The sequence below is a fragment of the Aethalodelphis obliquidens genome, unplaced genomic scaffold, assembly GCF_003676395.1.
Source record: "Aethalodelphis obliquidens isolate GAN/ISIS:26980383/991018 unplaced genomic scaffold, ASM367639v1 scaffold7, whole genome shotgun sequence".
In the NCBI taxonomy this organism is placed as follows: Eukaryota; Metazoa; Chordata; class Mammalia; order Artiodactyla; family Delphinidae; genus Aethalodelphis; species Aethalodelphis obliquidens.
In genome coordinates this window covers 17,120,175-17,142,769 of record NW_020837951.1, presented here as the reverse complement: position 1 = coordinate 17,142,769, position 22,595 = coordinate 17,120,175, and the positions used below count along the sequence as shown (strand labels likewise).

General features: G+C 41.5%; 1 protein-coding gene across 1 annotated transcript in view; it reads right to left on the bottom strand.

Moving 5' to 3' along the window:
• The window catches only part of LOC113619406 (astrotactin-2-like), a 151,600-nt gene that overhangs the window by 99,227 nt on the left and 29,778 nt on the right, over positions 1 to 22,595 (bottom strand). Inside the window, 1 exon segment of the mRNA XM_027104111.1 lies at positions 10,978 to 11,145. Coding sequence (XP_026959912.1) covers positions 10,978 to 11,145 — 168 coding nt within the window.

The following is a 22,595-nucleotide window of genomic DNA, read 5'->3' as shown; positions in this document are numbered from 1 at the left end:
ATTATTCATCATTAAACATCAGTACAATGGGATAAAGCAGGGAATAATATAGACAAAATCCTTGCCTTTTTATGGCGTACAGTCTCTTAGATAACAAGGAATTGAATACAGAACCACACAAATAAATGTATATTGATTATACATTGTAGCGTAGGCTAGCGGTTAAGAGGATAAACTCTGAAGCCAGACTTCTGAAATTCCAGTCTAAACTCTACCATTTCTTAGACGTGTGACTTTGGGAAAATCCATTCGCTTACATAATTTAGATTCCTCACATGTAAAATGGTGATAGTAATAGGGCATTCCACTAATTCTAAGACACACAACTTTCCACATTTCAATATCCCTGAAAATGAGGACTTATGTGGTAATTATTAGCAACTTATGGTTATTAGTGGCAGCAATTTTTCCTTAACAGTGTGTAAGCTATTGGTACATACATCTGTTTGTGTCTTGGTTTAGTTAAAATATGACTCTATCTACCTCACAGGGTTATTGAGAGGATTAAATGAGATAATACACGTGACTTGCTTAGAAGAGGGCTGACACAGAGTTTGTGCTATCTAATGTGCATTATTATTATTACTATCATTGTATTTACTATAAAGACAAAAGTAGAGTGCACAAATGGAGCTTAAAACATGGAGGACGGGGCTTCCCTGGTGGCGCAGTGGTTGGGAGTCCGCCTGCCGATGCAGGGGATGTGGGTTCGTACCGCTGTCCAGCAAAATCCCACATGCCGTGGAGCGGCTGGGCCTGTGAGCCATGGCCGCTGAGCCTGTGCGTCCGGAGCCTGTGCTCCACAACGGGAGAGGCCACAGCAGTGAGAGGCCCACGTACCGCAAAAAAAAAAAAAAAAAAACAAACACATGGAGGAATAACTGAGTCTAGAAGGTCAGCAAAAACGTCCTTGAGGAAGTGACATTTAAACTGAAACAAGAAGGACAAGGATGCATGAAGAAAGTGGCTTATACGAAGTGGGGGTGGGTAGAGGGCAGACTGCAGCCTGCAGAATGAACATACATGCAAAGACCTATCACACTGGCTACTGGAAATGCCTCACCCTTGACAAGTGTGGACACTTCACAACATGGCTTTTGTATCCTAATAACACTCCCATCTCCAATCTATACTTTTGCCCATACTTTTGTTTATTTATAATCCATTGGTCATAAGATATTACAAATATATTTAGAAGCTTCCTGAATTTATTTTTTTTAATAGTAGGACACAGAACATTTTTGGGGGGGCAAATATACTTTTGTAATACATTTGTTGGCTAAAATTAAACATAGACTCTAATTTAAATGACCGTAGATTATTTTCTGGATGATAAAATCTAGTTTTAGAAGCTGAGACCCTCTTCCTCATTGGTACAATTCTCCTGGAGATAATTACCAGAGACGCATCTCAGGTTATCTTCCTCCAGGCAACTTTACAATATGAGGTTCTCACAACCTCTTTCTTTCAAGTTCAGAAGTAAAGGCTGCCTTGAACTTCCAGTGGGACTGGCATGTTCCCAATAAGAAAATGTTTTCAAAGTCTCTTTTGCAGCCCATTCTAACCTTCCCATCCTTCCCAGCGCTTGAGCAGGCAGTCCTGTGGCTTGCTGTCATGGGCTCTCTGAAATTTTATGACCTCATCTTTGACACAGATTGTTCTTTTCCAAGGACCTCAACCCTCTTCCACAACATAACATTTTACAACACATTTAAACCAGATAAAGCCAGACTCCCAAACAGAGATAAAAAATGGTTTCCCTACAACTCATAAGTGCTGTCCCAGTTTCACCTCTCTGGTTCCGCATGTTTCCCTCACCCCCAACCTAAACGGGTCCTTTTATTTTTTTCCAGGTCAACTTATTCTGCAAATTCTTTGTCCAAAGGATTTATGCCTGCCTCTGAGAATTCTCAGCAAACACCTACCACAGGGCGACTGCCAGAATGTCTCTCTCTGCTCCGGGCTAAGCAGACCCGCTCACACACTCATTCTCCAATACAGTAGGCTCCTCACTCAGTCTGGGTCCAAATCCCAGCTGAGACACTTAGTAAGTATATGACCCTGAGAATGTCAATCAGTTACTTTAAGACACAGCTTCTAGTATGGAAAACGGAAGCAATAATAACCACCTAGATGTGTTGTCATGAAGACCAAGAGAGTTACTAAATCAGTCTCAGCATGATACCTGGTACACAACAAGTACAGAATAAACAGTAGATGCTGTTCCTGTATTCATGTACCTCTTGATATCTCACCCCAATTCTACCGTCCTTCTTTCAACTATAAGCTATATTTGGTCACTGTCTAACACCCTCATCTGCTATAAATAAATAATGAAGGCATCAAATGGAGCAGTCTGATGTGATAAATGTGCTTTTATGATTAACATTCATTTCACGGAATTTAAGCAGAAAAATCTTGGTCTGTTGTTGTTTGAACGTCTTGCTGGAAATGGTGTTGGATAGTTTGTTTACATTATCTTGTATGTCTGAAAAATAAGGCATTGGGTTCATTAATTTACAGTCAGTTTAGATGAGTTTTGTTTAATACATCTCCCAGTAAAGTTCAGGACCAAGGAATGGTGAGGTGGACAGCATTACGGATTCTGAGGAGCGGTGGCTCACTTTATGAAGGACTGATTTCCCCAGTTGAGGTCCACTGGGGTAACAGCATAGCTGGACATGGACTGATCCTAACCAGATAAAGGACAGAGCTTACTCTGAGTTCAAGAATCAAGGGAGAAGGTGACTTTCAGCAGAGAATTAATTATCCCAGATAAAAAATCTTCAGCAAAAACACACTTAGCCAAAATGTCACTGTCAGCACCCTTAGGGCTACTCCTGGTCTTGACACCAGAACCCTACACCCAACCCACTAACCAACTCTTGACCTTTCAGCAACTGAAACTTGCTTCTCATGCATTCATTCATTCACTCATTCATTCACTCACTCATTTATTCATTCAAGAAAAGATGTATTGATGCAGGAACTGTTTCAGTACCTGATACGCAGCAATAAACAAGATGAGCAAAGGTCAACTCTTTATAAAACTTACGTTCTCATATATAAATTTCTCCTCTCTGGTCTGCCAGAAAGTTGGCTCTCTTTGGATAGATCTCAACTTATTTAACTACACATCTCACTAAGCACCACCCAACGTAAACCCTATGTTATCTACTACATTACCTAGAAACCCCCCATGCTACAATCCCCTTCAAGGCAGAGACATTCTTATTCTCTGTGCATTCTTGGTCTTTACAACTTCATGAAGTCCTTGTGTCCCTTTAAACGTTAATAATACAGGGATCAGCAAATAACAGAAACAATCTATATAAACAACTGGAAACATTTAGTACATTATGAGACATACATAGGACATAACTACACACATTGTATTCTCATTTCATATCCAATTGCAATGAAAAGTGGCTGCTGAAGACATGAAAATAAACTGCGTATGATGGCAAATATGACTGACATCTGTATCAATTTGAAAAGAAAATTCAATCTGCTTTGAATGCCATTTACAAATTGTTTCAATCATACTTATGTTCTAAGTTATTAGTGCTTAAAAGGTCATAGAAACATGAATTTTAAGCTGGAAAATATCTTAGGAATTATTCAGGGTTGTAATTTGTATCTTGCCACTAATTGACTGAGTGACACCAGGCAACTTGCTTAGCCTCCGTGACCCTCGATACATCAGACTAGATGATTGCTAGGGACCTTTCTAGCATTAAAATTATGTTTCCACTGATCTCCTTGTTGAAAAGAAGGAATATGAAGTTCACAATACGTGACATACCCAAGGTCAAATGACAAATCTGTGGCAAAGCTGGCACTAGGATTGAGAGCCTATGACTTTTTTCATTGCACACATTTAAAAGTCACACAAGGACTAAATGAAAAGCCAGCAGATGGAAACATCCAGGTTACTGCAAGTTTCTTCATTAGGTGGTCAGGTCTTAGAGGCCAGAGGCTGTATCTTACTTTCTTCTCACATAATCTAACACAGTTGTGCATTGCTGAACTTAAGGTATTTCATAAAATAGTTATTAAATTAATTGAAATGTTTATTAAATTAATGAAGTGAAGACACTATGGACTAAATAACTGATTATAAAATATAGCAGTAGACACTATGTTTTGAGTGCCCACCATAAATTAGGTACCGTACCAAGTGCATTTTAAATGTGATTTTTCATCTTCTTCTCACAACAACTGTGCAAAATGGGAATTATTTGCCTCTTTTTGTATATGTAAAACTGAGGCTTGGATATGTTAAATGACCTGCCAAAGTCAGTAAACAGAAAGGCAAGCATTTGAACCCAGTTCTGTAGAATTCCAAAGGATATTCCAATTCTACTCTGGTTCACTAAAGGCTTGAATGAATAAACAAATAGGTGAAAGAATTAGTGACTAAATGAGTTAGTGTTCTGCAGCTACCTGCCTCATGTGGTTGGGGCCATACTGTCAATGGTTTTGTACACAGAATTTAACATGATACCCCACCCATTTGCTGAGATTTAACAAAGCTGTTTCACACTAAGATTCACCCATGATGACATTTTTAAAATTACTTTTACTGAGGTAACTGTTTTGTAACACTATACATTTCATGTGTACATTGTATTTCTATTTCTGTACACGCTACAACATGCTCACCACCAAAAATTTAGTTTCCACCCATCACCATAAAGTTGATCCCCTTTATCCATGTCACTCTCCCCATTCTTAAGGTCAAGTCCTGATCATTTGGACTGTGTGGTGCTGCATTTGATTGGACCATAGGACGTAGTCCTTGAATGTTCACTTCCTGTCTTCAGAGAGCTGCAGAGTAACGGTAGTTTATTCTGGAAGGGAGCATGATGCCGCCCTCCGGCAACATTTTCAAGCCTTCTCTGAGCCATCACTGAGACTCTTTGCCTTGGTCCTTGATTAGTTTGTTCTCATCCCATCCACTGTTAGGATGGCAAATGTTTAATGATTGGCTTTCCAAAGGAAATAAGCCATGATTTGTAACATTTACCAATTTTGTTGGGTATAAATACTCTCATCACAGCCAATTTCCAAGCTACCTGCATGACGGAACTGAACAAAGAGCTGGGATGAGATGGTAACAATCGACTCTCATGAGTTCACAGAAAATAATGAAAGGAGGAAGAAAGGGAGGGAGGGAGGGAGGGAGAGAAGGAGAGAGAAAGGAAGGAAATTTCCCTCCCTAGGCTCCTTGAAAAAATCGAATTCACCAACTTTCAGTTTCTTCCTCTATATCCGCCTATATATAAACTCAGATTTTAACTCCATACAAGCCAGCTCCCGCACACTCTGGAATCAATTACATAATCGGCCCTGCAGGTGGTACTAATTATTGAAATCCCTGGACAAACACACCTGAGCTGGGCTATGGCACAGAGGCAGGAAACCTTGACCAGGCTCCTTCACTCATCACGGCAATTATATATTCTTCAGCGACACTATCTCCCCAATTTCCTTCTCCTTTCTGGTCAGCTGGGAAGAATGATCCTTCTTGCTGACACACCCAATAAAGCGTTAAGGCATGATGATCCATACTGGGACTCCATGACTTGGTTCAGCCCTATAGAGCCCCCCAACAGAAGGAAGGGCTCATTTAAGGGAAGCTAAGCCACTTTTGTCAGCTCTAAGATCTGAATATGTACAGGGCTTGGGGGTTTAGTTTTTCCATGACTTCCCCAAATTCTAATTCTTGGTGGAAGGTTGAGGAGAGAACACCCAGATATTCCCTTGGGCAGTTAGATGTTCCCTAAAACAACTGGATAGATAGAAGGCAAGTTTCCCTTTTTCAGTGGCCGATGTAGCCTTACTAAAATCCCTGGTGGTTCTCAGAATCTTCAGATCCTCATCTTTCTGTGAGCTCTCTTCACCCCACCTTTCCAACCTTATCTCCTTCCACTCCCCTGGTTCTCTTCCTCTACCTCATGTGCAGCACATTCTCCAGAGGCCAGCCCAGCTATGCTGCTCTCTGGTTCTGGGAATCACTCTAGACTTACTTCCTCTCTTTCTCCATCATCAAGATTCCTCTGCTCAAGCACCTTTTATTCATACTCCCTACTGATTCTACAAGGCTCAGCTAAAAGGTCATCTTTTCCATGATAGATCTCCTGAAATTCCCATCTAGAATACATTTCTCCCTTTTCTCCAGGCATGAGGTACTCTATAAATGCCTGTTCTTGATTTATTCTACATTGTGTCTTTTATAATAGCTGTAGAGGAGTGTATTATTTTTATCCCTGCAAAAATGTGAAATCCATGAAGGCAGGAACATTGTCCAGTTTGTCTGTGATTTCTCATAGCACTTGACACACAAGACTTAATGCATTTGTAGAATTAAGAAAATATTGCTTGAACGTATTTAACAAACTGAAATAAATTTTACATAGTTTGAATCAAGCTCCATGAAAATATATTCAGGGAACTTATGTTCCTATTTCCACTCCTTATGTGTAGATCACCCCATCCATTTATGTCTTGTGATTTGCAACAGCAAGGTGCTCTGCTGAAGGATAAATAAGATACAGCAGTAAGCTGGAAGGAGCTTACATTTTAGCATTGCAGTTTCCAAATAATAACTCACGTTTTAATCAAATTTCTAGTCAACAGAAAACTCTGGGGATACTGTAGAAGTCATCCATTCTACAGAGAGGAAATGAGAGGTAATTAAGTAAATAGAATTTTGGAAAGTAGATAATTAAAGGATAGAAGAAATTTCAGGTAGGGGGAAGAGCCTGAACTCTAGTCAGAAGGTAAAACTCTGCATAGGGTGTTTGGGGGGTGGGAGGATTGTGAACGTGAGCAGAGAGGAGAATGCAAAGGGAATGTTCTTGGGAATGTATGTAGCTGAATGGGAGGGTGAGACTCTAGCTGGTGTGGCTACTGGACAGCTCTTGGTGACCCAATTTCTCTAGTGCTGGAAAATATTTAATCTGAGTTTATATGTAAGTGGGTATGGAGGAAGAAGCTGAAAATTGGTGAATACAAATTTTTCAAGGAGCATGGGAAGGGAAATTTCCTTCTTTCCTCCCTCCTTCCCCCCTCCTTCCCCCTTTCATTTTTTTTTTTTTTTTTGTGAATGAATTATATGTCAGTATAATGATAAGTTTTAAAGATACACAGATGAGCAAAACACATGCTTTGAATCCCCCTCTCCAGCCCCTAGCAAAGCTTACAGTCTGGTGGTAGATCCAGGCGAGGAAAGAACAATGACGGCCCAGGGGGCAAGGACTATAACACAGGGAGGCACGGAGGCTATGAGAGCAGAGAGGAGGACCCCTGAATTTGGTCAGGGCTGGGGGTGGCGAGTCATGAATGCCTCTGAGAGGAAGGATGTTTGGGCTTCATGAAATGGAAATAAAAAGAGCCCCTGGGGCTTCCCTGGTGGCGCGGTGGTTGAGAGTCCGCCTGCCGATGCAGGGGACACGGGTTCGTGCCCCGGTCCGGGAGGATCCCATATGCCGCGGAGCAGCTGGGCCCGTGAGCCATGGCCGCTGAGCCTGCGCTCCGCAATGGGAGAGGCCACAACAGTGAGAGGCCCGTGTACCGCAAAACAAACAAACAAACAAACAAACAAAAACAAAACAACAACAACAACAAAAAGAGCCCCTGGTCTCCAAGTAAAAGGAGGAGAAAGACATTTCAAGGGGGAGGAAAACAGCCCATGAAAGGGATGCAGGCATGAAAAGGCATGGTGCCTTCAGGGAAGTGCGGGTATCAGTGGACCTAGAGCTCACGGTATGTGACAAATAGAGGCAGGAGATAAAGTGATAAAAGTAAGCATGACTTTGTCAAGATAAATAATGAATTAACAAATACGGCGACTGGGCCTCTCGCTGTTTGTTTAGAACATGAGAGGACTATTTGGGAAGAAGAGTTTAGAGCCTTGTTGTACCAAGGGTAGTACCTGGGTCAGAAATATCAGCAACAGCTGACAGACTTTTAGGGAAGTAGAATCTCAGGCCTTGCTGTAGACCTACTGAGGGCTTGAGAAGCATTGGTTAGGAGCACAGGATCCTAGGTTTGAATCCTGGCTCTGCCATCTGTGTGTGTGACTTTGTTCCTTTTATCTTTCTTCTCTGGGTATCAGTATCATCAGTGATAAAGTTGAGAAGGTCAACCCAGTGGATTCTAGCAACATCTTCAACTCTAAGGGGCTGAGTGCGTGAGTATGTGTGTGTGTGTGTGTGTGTGTGTGTGTGTGTGTGTGTGCGCGCGTGTGTGTGTGTGTGTGTCTGTGTGTGTGTGTTGGGGATAAGGGGATACTGCTTAGGGTGTCAGTGCCTTAAAGTCTAAATGTTTTAATTAAGAGAAAGAAGATTCAGCTGTCTGGTCCAATGGTACACTAGAGTTGCATCACATCTTCTGAATAGCTTCCCTAGTAGGCCTATGTAAAGGTTGGAAAAAATGTGTCTGAATATAGGCTCCCAACTAAAGGATAAGGAGGGAATGATGGTTAGAAAGCCTAGTCCCTGCCTGATTCTGCAGAGACACAGGGGTTAGCCTGGAGAATCCCTCTCCTTACTCCTGAATTGCTTGCCCCATGGAGAAGCAGAAGAGAATTTGGGTAGAGAAAGCAAACTCTTGACCTGGGCCACTGAGTCCCCTCAGCTCTACAGAGCCTTCCTCACGGCATCAGTACAGTGAGATTTTCAGGCAAGATGGCCCGAATCTTGTCAATGGAGAGGCAGGTGAAATTGCAGAGAAAAATATACCAGTATGAGTTGTGGGGAAGAGCACAGGACGGGGAGAAGGGGAACTGGGGTTCTAATGCCAGCTTCATTTCTAACTTGCTTTGTGATCTCGGTAAGCTTTTCTCCTCTCTAACTCCTATTTCCCTGTTTGTGGACATTAGTAACTATTGGGCAGCAGCTATGAGTAAGATGCTGTCCATTCACTAAGCAATAACTGTAGATCGGATGGTGTCTTTTGGGTTAACAGTATCCGTATGTTGTTGACTCACAAATTTCTATCTCCTGCTAAGACCTCTTCTTTGAATAAGACTTTTGGATTCAAATGCCTATTTCTCATCGCTACGTGATGTTTAGGAGTCATCTTGAACTAATACCCAAAATGGCAGTCTCCATCCCCTTCACCTCAGCCCTGACCCGCCTACAGCAGCTTCTGACTCAACAGATGATAAGTCCGTCATGTCACTGTTCAGACTGAACGATTTGGAATCATCTTTGACTCCTCTTTATTTCTCATCTTCCATATCCAATAACAAGTTCTGTCAAGTCTACACTCTAAATATATCCAGAATTTGATCATTTATCACCATCTTCTCCCCTAATCCCTGTGTTCCCAGCCACTACCAACTCCTGTCTACACTGGAAAAACAGTGCCCTTGAATGCCCTCTAAGTTGATTTGTCACACAGCAGTCAGAGTGGTCCTGTTAAAATGTAGGTCAGATCATGTTGCTCCTTTGCTCAGAATCCTCCAATGACTTCTCATCTCACTCAGAGTAACATTCAAAGTCCTTTTCCTATATAAGGCGTTCCAACCTCCCCCCATCACCACCCCCTTCCCAAGCTTCTTTTCAAGTTTGCATCGTAACTTCTCTCTCTCTCCCCTCCAACCATACTGGTCTTCCTGCTAGTGCTGAATCAATGGGATCTTCCTGTGCTCCTGCTGCAGAGGCTGTCCCTTGCTATTCCCTCTGCCTAGAATGCTTTCCCCGCAGATGTTAGCATGGCTTCCACCGTCTCCATCTTAAAGCGCCGGCTCAAATGTTACCACCTTGGAGAAGCCTTCCCTGACCACTCTTTCTGTAATAACAACTCCACCCCTACTCCCAGCTCAGCATCCCTTATGCTTCGTGCTCTCCCCCCAGCATTTATCATCCCCTGACACAGTATATCCACATTTACCTGTTTGTCTATTGCAGCACTGTCCCACAGAACTTTCTGCAATGATGGTAATGTCCCGAGTCCTCCAAGAGGTAACCACTGGACACATTAGCTATGGAGCACTTGAAATGTGGCTAATGTGGCTGAGGAAATGTTTACTTTTATTTAATTTTAATTAACTTAAATTTAAACAGCCACAGGTGGCTAGTGGCTATCTTCTCAGGCAGTGCAAATATAATGTCTCTGTAGAATATGAACTTAATTAGGACAGAGATTTTGCCTTTTTTGTTCACTGCTATGTCACCAATACCTAGAAAAGTGCCCGGCTACTCAATAAATATCTACCAAATGAATGAATAAATGAGTACACTAGGAGATTTCCATACATTATCTCATTTAATCCTAACAACAGGGTTGTGAGTTAGATGCTACTTTCCTTCTCTAGTACTCAGAGAGAGAAAGTATCTTGCTAAGGAATGCCCAGCTAGTTTGTACCCTACAGCCAACATCTCCCCATTTAAGGTGAAAAAGTTCTGGGGATCTAATGTACAGAATGGTGAACAGTTAACCATATGGTATTACATGTGGAAAACTCCTAAGAGAGTAGATCTTAAATGCTATCACCACATACACAAAAAAAGTAAGGTGATGGAAGTGTTAATGAACCTTATTGCTGTAATCATTTATATGTGTATTAAATCATCACATTATACACCTTAAACTTATACAATGTTATATGTCAATTATATTTCAATAAAAATGAAAAAAAATGATAAAGAATACCCAGCTAGTGAAAGGTATTGATAGATAGGATCTAAGCTCAGGGATGTCTGGTGACATTCAGACACTTTGCTTTGCTGAAATTGGACTAGATGTTCTCTGTGGTCCTTTCTGAGATGCTGTGGTTTTATAAGTATTTGCTTTGTTGTCCGGCAATGGCAGCACATAGTTTAACCCCCAGTGGGATGGATGGACCTTTACATAAAGCCCCTTGTCAATCACTCAGAAGCCATGATTCTTCAGGCAGAAGGAGTGCAGACCATCTTCCAGCCGACACCCTCCCTCCCTCTATCCCCATCCCTGCTCATGGCTCACCGGTTTCTGGGTCGCAGAGCTGCTCACAGGCATCTGTGGTCCTCTGTCCGCAGAGGTCCCTCACCCATGGGGAGGTGGCGTTGATCTGGTAATACAGGGACAGCTTGGCCGGGTTTAACCAGTCGGAGATGTCCAGGTAGCTCCCTTCACTCACCACAAAGCTGCTCCCTGTGGGGAAACAGAGAGAGAGCTACTTTCTCCACGAGTTTAGGGTACAGGTGTCTTGCCACTGATGCTGCAGGGCAGGAACAGAGACAGGTGCACACAAGCCATCCGCCCCGTGACCCCAGGTCCTCTGTTCTCGCTTAGCTATACACATTCGCAGAGCATTTACAATGTGCCAGTCATGGTGTCAGCTGCCAGTGGAGACAGACAAGTCAGACGTGAGAGGCAGTTCAGCCTAGTGCCTAAGGGTCAGGCCCTTAGGACTGACAGAGACTTGGGTTCAAATCCTGGATCCACCTTTACCGGCCATGGACTTTGGACAAGTCACTCAATGCCTCTGGGCCTTGGCTACATCACCTGTAAATAGGAATAGTAACGGAACCCACCTCATTGTTGTGAAAATGAAATAAATCAATGTAGATAAAGTGCTTAGCCAGTGCCTCACTTGTCCTAGTAAAGAATGATGAAACATTCAAATTTAAAATATAAAAAAAGCTTTTGTTTCTGTCACCCAGGCATCCCCCTTGGAACAGGGGTCACTCACTAATACCCCACAGTGGGGAGGCAGATTATATCCCTCGGAAGCACTGGCTGAGTATAAGGGAAATAGCATGCTGGCCCCCTGGCCTTGGTTGCGTTTTGTTTTGTTTTATTGTATGAGAGAGAGAGAAAGAAAGAGAGAGAGAGAGATGGATTCAAAGAAATCTGTAGCACCTTTAAAAGAAAAGCAGCACTTATACAATGGAAGATGCCTTAATGTTGGGATATAATAAGGAAAGATGGAGTTTGGGGTGAACTGGGTACTAAAGGCTCTATGAAAATGAAGCAGGTGCAACTCAGCTCTAGCCAGCTCTTGTCAAATGGGTCTAAAGGTAAGTGGTGCAAGGACTTCAGGTTTTCATCAGGAGAGGCTGAAAATTTACATTTTTATTGTAATCAACCAATTTGGAAATGATGGTTTAAATTGGTTCTTGAAAGCTTGTGTAGGCCAAACAAAGACCCCCCCTCCACACACACACATACACACTTACACAGCCATATGTGGTTTACATACACATATACACATACATATATTACATATATTCTTTGGGGTCAAGGAGCAGAAGCCCATTCAGGGTGGCTGCATATTGGGTGTAAATGCTGAGTGTATATATGTAGCAATATAGTGAAGGTAGAATTTCACAGAGGGAAATGGGGGAAAAAAAGAGTTCAAATAGGACCAGGTTCCTCAAAGCTGGACTTGGAGAGTGGTTCTAGATTTATGGCAGATCTAGAGACCTCAGCAGAAGGAGATCTTAAATTGTTTCAAAATTAGCATGACTTGGCTTCTCTCCCTACATCTGCTTCTCTCTACCTCACTACCAAGTAACAAAATCTTTCCATGTAGGCAATTTAAATTTTCCAAAGAGGGACTCAATTAATAGACATCCTGTGGGTTTGGCAGCAACCTCTTTGTCAGGTCCCATCAGACCCTGCTGGCTAACCAATGGTCGGGTTCGTCTTGCCTCTGCTACCCAGCTGTGGTCCAATGGGCAATGGTCAGAGAGGCAGGGCCACATCAAACCCTACCTGGCTGCCCTGAGGATCTAAGATTCCCTGGAAAGGATATGGGCATGGCAGGCAATGTTATCTTCTCTAAGTCATACACATGTTATGATTTATATCATCGTATAGAATGAGTTCCTAAATAAAAGCACAGTGGACGATATGGTTTTGGTGAGGATGAAAGAGGACTCTATGTGCAAAGCATTGGGAGTAGATAGCATCTGGCTGGGAGAAAAGGAAATGACCACATTTGAAGTTGGCCTTAAAATTCTTGGCAGCTAAAGCAAAAAAAGAAAAAGTCTGTTGGATTCCATATTTTAAATTTCTGGCAAGGGGAGATATGCAAATCGATCTCCAAAGCCATATTTTCCCCTCTGGAACTAAGCCCGAGCAGAAACATGTCACGTGGGTCCTTGTGCAAGGCACTGAACGTCAGTATCAACTACAGATTTTTCTTTTAAAAAGCACAGTCATGCTGTTTAAGTGGATAATTCTTGTATTTATTCTCACTAAAGACTGAGGGATGGATATTGAATTATGTCCCAGGGCTGAGTTTGGCTAATCCCACTACTTTAGGAAAGCTACACAGCACAGGGATAAAGAGAATAGAGTCAGCAAGACATGTATTCAGATCTTCACTCCGCTACCCACCAGCTCTGTAAACTTGGACAAGAAAACAAATCCTCAGTTATATCCTGTGAAAGCTGTGAATACTGATTTCCCCTTCACAGGGTTAAAAAAAGATAAGGATTTAATGAGACAATGCATTTGTCTTACGTCAGGTTCACCAGAAATCACTCTTAATGGCAGAGACTGACATGTAGGAGGTTTTTTGGGGTGTTCTCTTATGAGGGCAAGAGCAAAGAGGGGTTGGGCAGAGGGAGAAGGTAGATCGCCATGCCGTTGTAGCAAAGCCCTCAGCTGATCCCACGGGAAGCCCTGGAACTAAGATGGTCCTTCTGAGTTGTTCCAAATCAAGATAAGGGTGTCAGGTCTTCGTATCCCCACAGAGCCAGTCATAGGCCGTAAGACATCCCTGGGGAAGGGACATAAACTTGGATGAAGTGGTCCCTTTTAATGGAGGGCATTTCTCCAAGGAAGACTGAGAGTGGTCAACCGTCAACATTCCAGGTGGCTGGGGGAATGAGTGCCCCTGTTCTAATGAGAGATTTGGAAGCAGCATTACAACATCCACTATAGTACGTGAAGTCCCTGGCACATGGGGGAATCTCAACTTGCTGGAGCTATTTTCATTACTACTTGGATTTCTTATGAGCTTGGAAGCTCTGAATGCAATACTGGTTAACAGATCTTTTCAAACATGAAAAATATGATTCTCATTGGAAGTGACTCACTCGAGAGCAGGTTATCCTCAGCTTCCTTAAAAAGATACTACGCCTAGGTATACTGTTGGTTTAATGACACAAGGAAGTTACCATCCTTTGAACGCACTCTCTGGTCCAGATCCTGGGATGAATGCTCACTTAATCCTTACAAGAGCCTTGCAGCATGGGTATGTCCCTGCTTTTACAGAACGACAACGTGAAGTTCAGAGAGATGCTGACTTAGCCAAACTTGCACAACTATTAAGTGGCCAAAGGGGAAACTGAACCCAGGTTTCTCAGCATTCAAACCTGGGACCTGCCCATTATTCCAGACTGTCTTGAGAATTGGAGCTTTGGTTGGGTATCAGGCAGAGGTGACTTCCTTGGTCTTTCCCCTCCTCCTCTGGGAGTCTGTGCATCCCCCTTCAGTGTGTTCCTATAGTGTTGAACGGCTTTTGCTTTCTCTAATAGGTTGTGATCTCCTGCAGGGAAGGATTCGTTCATTACTCCGTTGCAATCCAGCTCTCAGTAAAAAGGCTTTGCACATATTAGGAGCTTGGTGACTATCTGCTTAATGAAATAATGAAATCAAAATTCCATGCTTGATAAAAGGAGCCTGATTTTAACCCAGGCAAGATGGTTCTGTGGGACGTGAGGCCACCATCTTCTTGGTCTGCTGGATTTCTGAACAAAGTCACTATTCCTCGCCCCAGCAACTCATTTCTTCATTTATTGTCCTGTAGTGCGGTGAGCAGCACGAGCTTGGACTCTTAACAAATGTTGGCGCAGCCAGCCAGGAGCCTTGCTACTTGTGGCCAGCCGGCCCTGGTTGGGGAATTTGGGGGTAAGGCCCTAGCAGCTGCCGGGACAGCTTGTCCTGAGGATCTTTCCCTTCAAAATTCCCCAAAGTGGCACCAGCTTCCCCAGAGCTTGAAAGTTGGAGCAACAAATCGATGTTTGGGAGCCAACAGGGTCCGTACACTAGAAATCAACTCCCAGAGGTGATGTTATTATAAGTGCCAAAGGGCAGGAACTCTTAAATAAGTCTTTTGCATTGTCAAAAGGTACAACTGCTTCACAACAGACAGGCCGTGTGGATGAAAGGCTCTTGGTGTTGCAGCCAGGAGTCAGTCAGTGCTGTGCCTCTGAGGTGGGAGAGTCAACTTCAGGACACTGGTCCACAAGAGACCTCCCAGCTCCACGTAATATCAAACGGCAAAAATCTCCCAGAGATCTCCATCTCAACACCAGCACCCAGCTTCACTCAAACAGCAAGCTACAGTGCTGGACACCCTATGCCAGACAACTAGCAAGACAGGAACACAACCCCACCCATTAGCAGAGAGGCTGCCTAAAATCATAGTAAGGCCACAGACACCCCAAAACACACCACCGGATGTCATCCTGCCCACCAGAAAGACAAGATCCAGCCTCATCCACCTGAACACAGGCACTAGTCCCCTCCACCAGGAAGTCTACACAACCTACAGAACCAACCTTAGCCACTGGGGACAGACACCGAAAACAATGGGAACTACGAGCCTACAGCCTGCAAAAAGAGACGCCAAACACAGTAAGATAAGCAAAATGAGAAGACAGAAAAACACACAGCAGATGAAGGAACAAGATAAAAACCCACCAGACCTAACAAATGAAGAGGAAATAGGCAGTCTACCTGAAAAAGAATTCAGAATAATGATAGTAAAGATGATCCAAAACCTTGGAAATAGAATAAAGAAAATGCAAGAAACATTTAACAAGGACCTAGAAGAACTAAAGAGGAAGCAAGCAACAATGAACAACACAATAAATGAATTTAAAAATACTCTAGATGGGATCAATAGCAGAATAACTGAGGCAGAAGAACAGAGAAGTGACCTGGAAGATAATATAGTGGAAATAACTACTGCAGAGCAGAATAAAGAAAAAAGAATGAAAAGAACTGAGGACAGTCTCAGAGACCTCTGGGACAACATTAAACACACCAACATTAGAATTATAGGGGTCCCAGAAGAAGATAAGAAAAAGAAAGGGACTGGGAAAATATTTGAAGAGATTATAGTTGAAAACTTCCCTAATATGGGAAAGGAAATAGTTGATCAAGTCCAGGAAGCACAGAGAGTCCCATACAGGATAAATCCAAGGAGAAACGCACCAAGACACATATTAATCAAACTATCAAAAATTAAATACAAAGAACAAATATTAAAAGCAGCAAGGGAAAAACAACAAATAACACACAAGGGAATCCCCATAAGGTTAACAGCTGATCGTTCAGCAGAAACTCTGCAAGCCAGAAGGGAGTGGCAGGACATATTTAAAGTGATGAAGGACAAAAACCTACGACCAAGATTACCCAGCAAAGATCTCATTCAGATTTGATGGAGAAATTAAAACCTTTAGAGACAAGCAAAAGCTGAAAGAGTTCAGCACCACAAAACCAGTTTTACAACAAACGCTAAAGGAACTTCTCTAGGCAAGAAACACAAGAGAAGGAAAAGACCTACGATAACAAACACAAAACAATTAAGAAAATGGGAATAGGAACATACATATCAATAATTACCTTAAATGTAAATGGATTAAATGCTCCCACCAAAAGACACAGACTGGCTGAATGGATACAAAAATAAGACCTATATACATGCTGTGTACAAGAGACCCACTTCAGACCCGGGGACACATACAGACTGAAAGTGAGGGGATGGAAAAACATATTCCATGCAAATTGAAATCAAAAGAAAGCTGGAGTAGCAATTCTCATATCTGAGAAAACAGACTTTAAAATAAAGACTATTACAAGAGAAAAAGAAGGACACTACATAATGATCAAGGGATCGATCCAAGAAGAAGATATAACAATTGTAAATATTTATGCACCCAACACAGGAGCACCTCAATACATAAGGCCAATACTAACAGCCATACAAGGGGAAATCGACAGTAACACAATCATAGTAGGGGACTTTAACACCCCACTTTCACCAATGGACGGATCATCCAAAATGAAAATAAATAAGGAAACACAAGCTTTAAATGATACATTAAACAAGAGGGACTTAGTTGATATTTATAGGACATTCCATCCAAAAACAACAGAATACACATTTTTCTCAAGTGCTCATGGACCATTCTCCAGGATAGATCTTATCTTGGGTCACAAATCAAGCCTTGGTAAATATAAAAAAATTGAAATTGTATCAAGTATCTTTTCTGACCACAACGCTATGAGACTAGATATCAATTACAGGAAAAAATCTGTAAAAAATACAAACACAAGGAGGCTAAACAATACACAACTTAATAACGAAGTGATCACTGAGGAAATCAAAGAGGAAATTTAAAAAAATGCCTAGAAACAAATGACAATGGAGACAAGACGATCCAAAACCTATGGGATTCAGCAAAAGCAGTTCTAAGAGGGAACTCTATAGCAATACAATCCTATCTTAAGAAACTGGAAATATCTCAAATAAACAACCTAACCTTGCACCTAACGCAATTAGAGAAAGAAGAACAAAAAAACCCCAAAGTCAGAGAAGGAAAGAAATCATAAAGATAAGATTAGAAATAAAAAAGAAATGAAGGAAAAAAATAGCAAAGATCAATAAAACTAAAAGCTGGTTCTTTGAGAAGATAAACAAAATTGATAAACCATTAGCAAGACTCATCAAGAAAAAAAGGGAGAAGACTCAAATCAATAGAATTAGAAATGAAAAAGGAGAAGTAACAACTAACACTGCAGAAATACAAAAGATCATGAGAGATTACTACAAGCAACTCTATGCCAATAAAATGGACAACCTAGAAGAAATGGACAAATTCTTAGAAATGCACAACCTGCCAAGACTGAACCAGGAAGAAATAGAAAATATGAACAGACCAATTCCAAGCACTGAAATTGAGACTGTGATTAAAAAATCTTCCAACAAACAAAAGCCCAGGACCAGATGGCTTCACAGGCGAATTCTATCAAACATTTAGAGAAGAGCTAACACCTATCCTTCTCAAACTCTTCCATAATATAGCAGAGGGAGGAACACTCCCAAACTCATTCTACGAGGCCACCATCACCCTCATACCAAAACCAGACAAAGATGTCACAAAGAAAGAAAACTACAGGCCAATATCACTGATGAACATAGATGCAAAAATCCTCAACAAAATACTAGCAAACAGAATCCAACAGCACATGAAAAGGATCATACACCATGATCAAGTGGGGTTTATCCCAGGAATGCCAGGATTCTTCAATATAGGCAAATCATTCAACGTGACACAGCATGTTAACAAACTGAAGGAGAAAAACCATATGATCATCTCAATAGATGCAGAGAAAGCTTTCAACAAAATTCAACACCAATTTATGATAAAAACCCTGTAGAAAGTAGGCATAGAGGGAACTTTCCTCAACATAATAAAGGCTATATATGACAAACGCACAGCCAACATCGTCCTCAACGGTGAAAAACTGAAACCATTTCCACTAAGATCAGGAACAAGACAAGGTTGCCCACTATTTCCACTATTATCCAACATAGTTTTGGAAGTTCTAGCCACAGCAATCAAGGAAGAAAAAGAAATAAAAGGAATCCAAATTGGAAAAGAAGTAAAGCTGTCACTGTTTGCAGATGACATAATACTATACATAGAGAATCCCAAAGATGCTACCAGAAAACTACTAAAGCTAATCAATGAATTTGGTAAAGTAGCAGGATACAGAATTAATGCACAGAAATCTCTGGCATTCCTATACACTAATGATGAAAAATTTGAAAATGAAATTAAGAAAACACTCCCATTTACCACTGCAACAAAAAGAATAAAATATCTAGGAATAAATCTACCTAAGGAGACAAAAGACCTGTATGCAGAAAATTATAAGACACTGATGAAAGAAATTAAAGATGATACAAAGAGATGGAGAGATATACCATGTTCTTCAATTGGAAGAATCAACATTGTGACAATGACTCTACTACCCAAAGCAATCTACAGATTCAATGCAATCCCTATCAAACTACCACTGGCATTTTTCACAGAACTAGAACAAAAAATTTCACAATATGTATGGAAACACAAAAGACCCTGAATAGCCAAAGCAATCTTGAGAACGAAAAACGGAGCTGGAGGAATCAGGCTCCCTGAGTTCAGACTATACTAGAAAGCTACAGTAATCAAGACAGTATGGTACTGGTCCAAAAACAGAAATATAGATCAATGGAACAGGATAGAAAGCCCAGAGATAAACCCATGTACGTATGGTCCCCTTATCTTTGATAAAGGAGGCAAGAATATACAGTGGAGAAAAGACAGCCTCTTCAATAAGTGGTGCTAGGAAAACTGGACAGCTACATGTAAAAGTATGAGATTAGAACACTCCCTAACACCATACACAAAAATAAGCTCAAAATGGATTAAAGATGTAAATGTAAGGCCAGAAACTATCAAACTCGTAGAGGAAAACATAGGCAGAACACTCCATGACATAAATCACAGCAAGATCCTTTTTGACCCACCTCTTACAGAAATGGAAATAAAACCAAAAATAAACAAATGGGACCTAATGAAACTCCAAAGCTTTTGCACAGCAAAGGAAAGCATAAACAAGACCAAAGACAACCCTCAGAATGGGAGAAAATATTTGCAAATGAAGCAACTGACAAAGGATTAATCTCCAAAATTTATAAGCAGCTCATGCAGCTCAGTAACAAAACAACAAACAACCCAATCCAAAACTGGGCAGAAGACCTAAATAGACATTTCTCCAAAGAAGATATACAGATTGCCAACAAACACATGAAAGAATGCTCAACATCATTAATCATTAGAGAAATGCAAATCAAAACTACAATGAGATATCATCTCACACCAGTCAGAATGGCCATCATCAAAAAATCTAGAAACAATAAATGCTTGAGAGGGTGTGGAGAAAAGGGAACTCTTGCACTGCTGGTGGGAACGTAAATTGATACAGCCACTATGGAAAACAGTATGGAGGTTCCTTAAAAAAGTACAAATAAAACTACCATACGACCCAGCAATCCCACTACTGGGCATATACCCTGAGAAAACGATAATTCAAAAAGAGTCATGTACCAAAATGTTCATTGTAGCTCTATTTACAATAGCCAGGTGATGGAAGCAACCTAAGTGTCCATCACTGGATGAATGGATAAAGAAAATGTGGTACATATATACAATGGAATATTACTCAACCATAAAAAGAAACAAAACTGAGTTATTTGTAGTGAGGTGGATGAACCTAGAGACTGTCATACAGAGTGAAGTAAGTCAGAACGAGAAAAACAAATACTGTAAGCTAACACATATATATGGAATCTAAGGGAAAAAAAAAAGAAAAAGGTCATGAAGAACCTAGGGGTAAGATGGGAATAAAGACACAGAGCTACTAGAAAATGGACTTGAGGATATGGGGAGGGGGAAGGGTAAGCTGTGACAAAGTGAGAGAGTGGCATGGACATATATACACTACCAAACGTAAAATAGATAGCTAGTGGGAAGCAGTCGTATAGCACAGGGAGTCGTATAGCACAGCTCAGTGCTTTGTGACCACCTAGAGGGGTGGGATAGGAAGGGTGGGAGGGAGGGAGAGGCAAGAGGGAAGAGATATGGGAACATATGTATATGTATAACTGATTCACTTTGTTATAAAGCAGAAACTAACACACCATTGCAAAGCAATTATACTCCAATAAAGATATTAAAAAAAAAATTCCATGCTTGACTAGAGGAAAGTTCAGCTTACTTTATGATGGAATTGTGAAGTAGAAATGCTTCCTCATTGATCCCAAAGGTTAGTTTTTTTTCAGCCTGTGGGAGCCAGAACACAAGCCTAGCCCTTCCGTGTCTCCCTAGTTCCACAGTAAAACTTGAAGTTTGCTCTCGTGGCTCCTGAGCTCTTGTTCACCCCATGGGCTTGTGATGTGGATGACTAGAGATGCCAGAGGGACTCAGTGTGAAGTGGCAAAGGTGTGTGGCAGGGAGTTGCCACATCAGAGAGTGAAATGAAGTACCTGCAAAATCTAATCAAGGCTTAATCTATGTGTTCATTTAGCCAACAGTTATTAAACTGCTCCTTGAGTAAGAAATAGACATAAAGATTCAAAAACAGACTGACTCCATCAAGAAATTTGTAGAATAACGAGGGAGATCAAACGTATGACACGTAGATATAATACATCCTAGAGTGTTGTAAGAACTGCCTGAAAGGGATGGGCATTAAGTGGATATAAGGGGAAGGAAAAAGGGGGATCGGAGAGGAATCATTAGAGTCGGTCTTTAAGCTAGACCTTGAAGAATGCAAAAAAGAACAACAAACTAGGCAAAAGCTGAGGTGGAATTTGCCCCTTAAGCCTCGGCTTCAGACCTGGCTCATATGCCTCTTAGTCTCTCTAATACGTACAAGGTATTCCACTCAACTAACAGCTATATATGCCCTGTTATAGATTCATCCATGCATTCATACATTTGTTCATTTAACAAATAAAGCACCTACTATGTGCCATGCCCTGTTCCTATGCTCTGGATGAGCAAAACATGGTGTCTATCCACTGAAAACTTGTAGTCCAGGAAGGAAGGAAGGAAGGAAGTTCAAAGTGGCAAATCTAAGGCAAAGCATGAGTGTTTTTAATCCTCTTTTTCTTACTCTCCCATCTAGACTGTGTATTTCTTGAAGGCAAAGACCGTGCCTTATGTAACTGTGCTATCACCACAGTGCTTAGAGTATAGTGGAGGTTCAGAAGATGTGTGTGTGTGTGTTGTGTATGTGTGCATGTGTGTGTTGAATGAGGGTGGGGGAAGGGAGAGAGAAAGTGTTATAAGCCAGAGTAGCAAGCAGTTCTCCCTGGGTAAACTCTACCAGTACTTCGAGAATAAATATTTACACAGGAAAGGAATCAAAATGCCTTATTCCACGTGTCTCCTATATCTCTAGTTTTCCAGCGGACCCCTGTTTTATCTTCTTGACTTTGGATCAAATGCATTCCCTTTTTCTGGGTGCTCTGAGAGTCTTCTTTTGTGCTCAAGTCAACTTCCTCAGAGTGCAATGACTCCGAAATGAATCTTTGCCAAAGTCTCAACTTCAAAATGTCATGTTTCCTTATTTTAAAATATATACATATTTTTCTCTCACTGGCTGTGGGAATATACATCATCTAATTAGCCAAATGGATTTTCAGTTCAGCCCAATCGTTTCCTTATTTTGCATCTGAAGTGCGGCGCTGCTCAGGGGACCGCCTGGGCACGGAGGTACTCATTAACTCTGATCTTCAATTACATTGATTATAAGCCTGCTTCTTTAACTGTGTGGCATAGATCGGGGTGAGCTGGGGAGCTCAGGACACTCCGTAGTGGAGTCGGAAAAGCCAGAGGCACATCAGCCCCCAAAGACACAGAGAGCTACAGATGAGAACTAAAAATACCACGGAAGGAGGTAGCATCAGACAAAACCGCCTGGAGAGCCAGACAGCCACGCAAATCTCTTTCATTACACCTCAAATCATGACACAGACCTCTGAAAACCATGGATAGAAAATTTCAAAAGAAGGCTCTGGTCACAGT